Source organism: Rutidosis leptorrhynchoides, chromosome 3 (assembly GCF_046630445.1).
Source record: "Rutidosis leptorrhynchoides isolate AG116_Rl617_1_P2 chromosome 3, CSIRO_AGI_Rlap_v1, whole genome shotgun sequence".
Taxonomy (NCBI): Eukaryota; Viridiplantae; Streptophyta; class Magnoliopsida; order Asterales; family Asteraceae; genus Rutidosis; species Rutidosis leptorrhynchoides.
In genome coordinates, this window is record NC_092335.1 from 469981923 (window position 1) to 469989665 (window position 7743).

Genomic DNA, 7743 nt, shown 5'->3' on the forward strand with positions numbered 1-7743 from the left:
ATGTTAATATGAGACGAGCGAATACCTTGCTAGAAAATATACAGTTGAAAAAGTCACCACTAAATTGCCGACTTAATTAATCATATAATTAAGAAATACTGATTTGTATTGTTTTGAATGTTTTAAGAAGTAGAAATCAAACATAAGACAACATACCATGTAGTTTGACTTGATGTTATCAATGCAACTGGAATATGTGATCGATAATCAAACTAACATACAAATCGAGTCAACTATGAAAAGATGATCACATATGTTGTCAGTTTGTTATTCTTCAAAGATAATGTCAACACTTCCAAAATGTCCATTTCAGCATTTTTGATAAAACTAACGAAAATAGTCCCTAGGAGTTAACGCCTAAAGTCGACCTTAGCTAGAAAACATAATGTCAAAAGTATCACCAGTTATATAAAGAAGCATAAAGTAAGAAAATAGTATGCACCAAATATAACATGATGATAAAACTCATTGCATTTTTTTGCCTTTTGGCCTTGTTTGGTTTAGGCAATGCTGATATTCAGGCACAACGACTGTATGAGTTGCTAAAATCAAAACAATCTACAAACCGACCTGTTCAAGACTCACGGTCAGGTGTAAATCATGCTGCTCGTGCTACTCATGTGGGACCACAAGATGGTTTATCGCAGCTTGATAAGATTTCGGCATTGCCAGGCCAACCTGCAGGTGTCGATTTTGATCAGTACTCAGGTTATGTTACTGTTGATCCAAACGCAGGCAGGGCCCTTTTCTACTATTTCGTTGAGTCACCTACTGATTCTTCAACAAAACCATTAGTTTTATGGCTTAATGGAGGTATCTATATGACTATATCCATAATTTTAATAATTATTTAATTTATTAATTGTGTCGTTATCAAGTTGAAAACAAACATATGTTTCATATCTTGTAGGACCAGGATGTTCTTCGATGATCGGAGCGATGGCAGAGCTAGGACCATTCAGAATCAATAGTGATGGCAAAACTCTTTTCAGAAACAACTTTGCATGGAACAATGGTTAGATTATAGTCAAAATTACGCCGGGGTCCTATGGTATGTTCAAAATGCTAACGAACAGATTTGACGGACAATAGCTTTTTGGACTCTCCATGCAACAGGTGTATACTACGGGATTCCCAAGTTAAAAAAATTCTTTCGCACACCATTAGTAGTTTTGAACATACCATAGGACCCCGCGTAATTTTATCTAGATTATATTTTTCAATTTTTATGATCTTGTTCTAATTAGACGTGGATCATAATCATATCATATATTTATATTGATATACAAAAATTTTGCATTGTGCAGTTGCAAATATTCTATTTTTAGAGTCGCCAGCGGGAGTGGGATTCTCGTATTCAAATACAACTTCTGATTATAATTAACAATTCGAGTGACGGGAACACTATGCATGATTCTTACACTTTTCTCGTTAATTGGCTCGAAAGATTCCCACAATACAAATATCGCGATTTTTACATAACTGGAGAAAGCTACGCTGGACATTACGTACCTCAACTAGCCCTTGATATCATTTTTCAAAATTATTACAAAAACGACACTTCCCTCAATATCAAAGGGATCGCAGTACGTTCACTTATTTATACACTTTAATTACTCTGTTTCACATACCATCTTTTGCAATTGTAAATAAAGGTATTAATTAACTTTGCAGATAGGAAATGCGTTGATCGATGATGAATCGACTTTGAAAGGTTGTTAAATCAGGTAAGTAAAATAGAATCTTGATTGTTTCAATCATCTAACTTATTCTGGTTTGCGTAGGTTTAGCTGAGTAGATTGCTGCTGTCTATTTTTGGACTTGCTTTGAAAGATCTATTGAAGTTAAGGACTGTAGCTAAAGAGTTCAAGTCTAGAAGTTAAGGGTTTAAAATGTAAATTATATCCCTCAAAACATTTGGTAGCCGACTTATGTGGTATGGAGGTTAAAAGGTTAATTTTAGGGTTCTGGAATCATAACACATTCTATCAAGATTGATTTCGATGTTCTCTCAAGTTTTCTCTCATAATTTTTTGTATTCATAGATTCAATATCAAATTGATCTAGTTGATCTTGTATTTCATCTATTCTTTCGATTTATTGTTCATCGATTGTGAACAATTTTGTTTGTGTAATTGTGGATCTGATTATTATTGGAAGTTGTGGTTGATTGTGGTGCTTGATTTGTATATTTTTACATGGTATCAGAGCGGTTGATGCTTGAATCAATTGTGTTCTTCATCAAACACGTTCGATTCTGGTGATTTAGGGTTTGTATCGTGCTAGGGTTCTTGGATCTAAAAATTTGGGCATCGTCTCAAATTAGGGTTTCATCAACTAATTGTCCTTTGAAGAAGTGATAATTCTATCACCCGCTGCTTATCTTCATCTCAATCATTTGTTATTATCATCTTCAAAGGGGAGTCTCGCTTTTATTCGTGTTTTTCATTATTAATTGTTCTTTATTATTTGTTCTTGATATTTCTTGTGTTATCTGTTCTTATTGTCTGCATCTGTTCTTGATAGTTGTTGGTGGTATCTGTTATCTGCTATTTGATATTAATTGTGATATCTGTTTCTACTTTCTCTATCTGTTATATTGCTAATCTGTATTTGTTGCATATATTCTTTATTCATGGTTGGAACTGTTAGTGATGATGTTTTGATTAGTAAACTTGATTTTGGAGATCCACTGTATTTACATCCATCTGATATTAGTAGCACACCTATTATTACTTTGAAGTTAACTGGCACTGAAAATTACAGAGTGTGGTCTTGTGTCGTGACTCTAGCTTTGCAAACTAAAAATAAAATGGGTTTTGTTAATGGAAAAGTTAAAAAAGATAAAACAAATGCTATTTTGGGGAATCAATGGGATAGATGTAATTCAGTGGTTCTTTCTTGGATTCTGGGTACCATCTCAGAAGAATTATATCTTGGACAAGTTTATTCTACTATTGCTTCTGAAGTTTGGACTGAATTAAAAGAGACTTATGATAAGGTTGATGGTTCTGTTGTGTTCAATTTGCATAAAAAGATTAATTCATTAACTCAAAATGGTTCATCTTTGTCTGAATATTATCACACACTTAATTCTTTATGGAAACAATTTGATGCTATGGTTCACATACCTGATAATACTACTGAATTTAAAGAACATATGGAAATAATTAAGCTAAAGCAATTTTTAATGGGTCTGGATGAATCATATTCTCAAATAAGGAGCATAATATTAACTGAACCTCTTCCTACTATTAAAACTGCTTATGCTACTCTGTCAAGAGAAGAGTCTCATAAAAATGCTTCAAGTAATACTGTTAAAAGGAATCAGGCTTGTGCCTTTGTCACTAAAACTTTGTCAAACCAAACTTATAACCCTTCCAATAACACCAGGTTAACAAGAGGACCTAATCCTAATCTTAAGTGCACAAAATGTAATAAAATTGGTCACACAATTGATAGGTGTTATGAGGTTGTTGGATATCCTCCTAGTTTTAGAGGCAAAATGGCTAATAATAAGTCTAATAATAATCCTACTAGTTCCTCCTGGACTAGTACTAATAAAAGTTACACTAACAATTCTGCTTCTACTTCTTCTGATTGTTCTGTTCAAGGTTCTCAACCTTTCTCTGAAGAACGAATGGCTGTTCTCTTATCACTCTTGAATCCAAAGCAAAATACCAGTGAACCTAAATCAAACATGGCAGGTACTGGTTATTTTAAGTCTAACATGACTTGTTCTAATATCTTCAAAGATAATCCAAGTTGGATTATTGATTCTGGTGCCAATCAACATTACATCACCAATGCTAAATATCTGACAAATATTGTAGATATTTATGATCTTAATCTTGTTGTTGAACATCTAAATGGTTCAATGGCAAAGATTCTTAAGGTTGGTGACTGCCAAGTGACACCCAATGTCACTTTGTTTGATGTTCTGGTTGTACCAGAATACTTTGTCAATCTCATGTCTGTTTATAAGCTTGTTAGAGACAGTAAAAAGTTTGTTAGCTTTGATGAAAATATGTGTTACATTCAGGACTTGCCCCACAAAGGCATGATGGGAAGGATCTTGGAGACTGGTAGTATGCAAGGTGGTCTGTATGTTCTGAATGATTCTTCTATTCTGGGTAATAATACTAGTTGTTCTAGTACCAGTATATGCTATGTGTCTAAATTTATTTGGCATAGCAGACTTGGTCACCCAGCTGATCATGTGTTGCAAATTCTTAAAGGTTCTTTAGGTTTTGGTGATGGCAGTATTTTGCCATGTGACATATGCCATAAGGCTAAACAGTCTAGAGAACCTTTTCCTCTAAGTGATCATGTTTCTCATGACATTGGTCATCTTATTCATCTTGACATCTGGGGTCCTTATAAAGTTACCTGTATAGATGGTTATAGATATTTTCTTACCATTGTGGATGACTTTAGCAGGGCTGTTTGGGTTTATCTTCTTTGTCACAAAAGTGAAGCTACTGAGAATATAAATGGTTTTGTGCACATGTTTAAAAATCAATTTGAAAAACAGATTAAGGTTTTAAGAAGTGATAATGGCACAAAGTTTGTTAATAATAACTTAACCAACTTTTGTTTAAAAACTAGAATTTTACATCAGACTTCTTGTACTTATACACCATAATAGAATGGTGTGGTGGAAAGAAAACACGGACATTTGTTAAATGTTTCTAGGTCACTTTTGTTTCAAGGGGGTGTACCACTCAACATGTGGAGTGAATGTGTTCTTACTGCTACATATCTTATCAATAGAACTCCTTCTTCTGTTCTAAAAGGAAAATCTCCATATGAAGTTATATATGGAAATTCTCCTTCTCTTAGTCATTTAAGGGTTTTTGGTTGTCTCTGTTTTTCAAAAATTCTAAATGAATATGATAAATTTGCTTCAAGAGCCAACAAATGTGTTTTTGTTGGCTATTCCAATTCTCAAAAAGGTTATGAATTGTATAATTTGGAGTCAAAAACTTTTATTTTCTCAAGGGATGTAAAATTTTATGAAAATATATTTCCTTTTAAGATGAAGTCTAAAGATCAGGGCTTTAATAATAATGATACTGATCTTCTTTCTTTCTTTGATTTAGATAATTCTCAAGCTGTGCAATCTTCTCAAGATCCTAATGATGATTCTAATTTTAAAAATCAAAGTCTGAATAATGAAGGTAGATTGGACTCTACTTCTGGCAGTATTAGTGAGCCAACTACTAGTAGAACTAGACCAAATGATCATATTCAAAATGATTATTCTAGTGATGGACATGGTCCTAGTAGTACTCCTAAATCTACCAGAGTAGTTGATACATCTGCAACATCATCTGATGATGATTATATCATTCTTTCTTTTCAAGAGGATGATTCTAATTCTGAGGGAAATGTGGTTCATGAACCACCTGTTGATAACTTGAGAAGATCCACTAGAGAGTCTGTTTTACCCAGAAAATTTAATGATTATGTTATGTCTAGTAAGGCTAAGTATGGTATTGAGAATTTTGCTAATTGTGCTAAACTTGACAAAAGAAATTTTTTATTCACATCATCTTTAAATAAACAAGTTGAACCAACAAATTATTTTGAGGCATCTAAAGATCCCAATTGGGTTGAAGCTATGAACACTGAAATGGAGGCTTTATATAGAAACAATACATAGGTTCTAACTGATCTCCCTCCTAACAGAAAACCTATTGGTAGTAAGTGGATTTATAAAATAAAGTATAAATCTACTGGTGAGATTGAAAGGTTTAAAGCAAGACTTGTTGCTAAGGGTTATAGTCAAACTGAAGGTGTTGACTACTATGAGACTTTTTCTCCTGTTGTCAAAATGGTTACAATTAGAAGTGTCATCACCCTTGCTGTTAATAAAGGTTGGGAATTATCTCAACTTGATATTAACAATGCCTTTCTCTACGGTGAACTTGATGAAGAAGTTTTCATGTCTTTACCCAAGGGTTACTTTAATAAGGGTGAAACAAAAGTGTGCAAATTAAATAAATCTTTATATGGGTTAAAGCAGGCTCCTAGAAAGTGGAATGAAAAATTATGTAATAGTTTATTTAAAAATGGATTTGTTCAAAGTAAATGTGACTATTCTATGTTTATAAAGGATAAACATGATATATTTGTTGTTTTACTCGTCTATGTTGATGACATAGTAATAACAGGTAATAATAAGGCTGAAATTGATTCTGTTAAACATTTTCTTAAGTCAAAGTTTTTAATCAAAGATCTTGGTTTATTGAAATATTTTCTTGGAATTGAAGTTGTTCAAACCAATGATTCTATCTATCTTTCTCAAAGAAAATACTGCATGGAATTAATAAATGAGTTTGGTCTTTTAGCTTCTAAACCTTTATCTACTCCTATTGAATTAAATGTTTCTTCATATAAAGGAAAAGATAATGAGAAAGTTATAAGTAATATCACTGTTTATCAAAAGCTTATTGGAAAACTCATTTATATTACTATTACCAGACCTGATATTAGTTATGTTGTGCATATTCTCAGTCAATTTATGCATGCTCCTAAACCTTCACACTTAAATTTGGCATTTAGGGTTCTGAGGTATTTAAAAGGTTGTCCTAGAAAAGGTCTGTCTTTCAGTAAAAGTAATTCTTTAACTTTGAGTGCATATGTTGATTCTGATTGGGGTAAAAACTTAATCAATAGAAGGTCTATTACTGGTTTTTGTATATTTTTAGGAAATTGTTTAATTTCCTGAAAAAGTAAAAAACAACCAACTGTTTCTAAATCCTCTGCAGAAGCAGAGTATAGAGCCATGGCTGCCTGCACCTGTGAAATTATTTGGATTATTAATCTTTTGACTGAACTTAAGCTTAATAAGCTTTTACCTGTTTTAATGTATTGTGATAATAATCCTGCTATTCAAATCTCTGCTAATCATGTTCATCATGAGAGAACAAAACATTTTGATATCGCGTAAGTAACGAGATCTTCGTCTTGGATAGTGGTGCCGAGATTAGCAAGCATGGCGGAGAGGGTGTCGATTTTTCAAAAGTATTGTTCGGGTGTGAGATCGCCAATATTTATGGCACGTAGCTCAGCGGTGAGTTCCACTACCTTGGATAGTTTATTATCCTGAAAAATCTTCTTCAAGAATTCCCATGCTGAAAAGGCGTTTTTGGGTTGTGTGTTTAGAAGCCTTTCTAATAGGGGTTCGGAGATCGTGAGATAGATCCACCCAAGAACGGCTGCATCAGCCTTTTTTGTGTCTTCGTCGTCGTTGGATGTTACTGCGGATTCAAGGAAAGCAGACACGTTGTAGTTGGAGCAATGGTTTGCAAAAAGTGTGCTCCAATGCGTGTAGTTGAGTTTGGCGAGATCAAGTTTAATTGGTATAAGGTGTGTAACCGAGGTAACAGTGTAGACTTTGTCATACTTTCCGGATGGCGCCATGGAAGATGTCACGATTGAAGGCTGCTAAAACGAACAAGAAGGAAGCTGAGGGTGGTGCGAATTGTGGTGCTGCGATTTAGGGTTAGAAAACCTTGGCTCTGATACCATGTTACAGACTAATGATGATGAACGTAATTGTGTTGTATATCTCATTAAGCAATGCCATATCATGTATATAAATAGTCCATCTAACAATAACCCTAATGGACTTGGAATAATCTAGAAAGGCCCTTATATGAATGGGCTTACAAAACATATTACAAAACAAGTGAATAATATCAATATATCGATTAACAGTTGTCACATGTACTTTTG

At 33.6% G+C, this 7743-nt stretch overlaps 1 protein-coding gene and 1 pseudogene across 1 annotated transcript; one reads left to right on the plus strand and one right to left on the minus strand.

Moving 5' to 3' along the window:
* Window positions 1-452: 452 nt before the first annotated feature.
* LOC139901657 (serine carboxypeptidase 1-like) lies at window positions 453-1722 on the plus strand (annotated as a pseudogene).
* A 5301-nt stretch (window positions 1723-7023) lies between these two features.
* Window positions 7024-7428, minus strand: LOC139901658 (uncharacterized). The gene has a single exon (XM_071884346.1). The coding sequence runs from the start codon at window positions 7426-7428 to the stop codon at window positions 7024-7026; it is 405 nt and encodes a 134-aa protein (XP_071740447.1).
* Between the last annotated feature and the right edge of the window lie 315 nt (window positions 7429-7743).

Bases quoted from the DNA above. Each gene is read 5' to 3' on its own strand.
- LOC139901658 (XM_071884346.1), bottom strand. From the start codon at position 7,428: ATGGCGCCATCCGGAAAGTATGACAAAGTCTACACTGTTACCTCGGTT.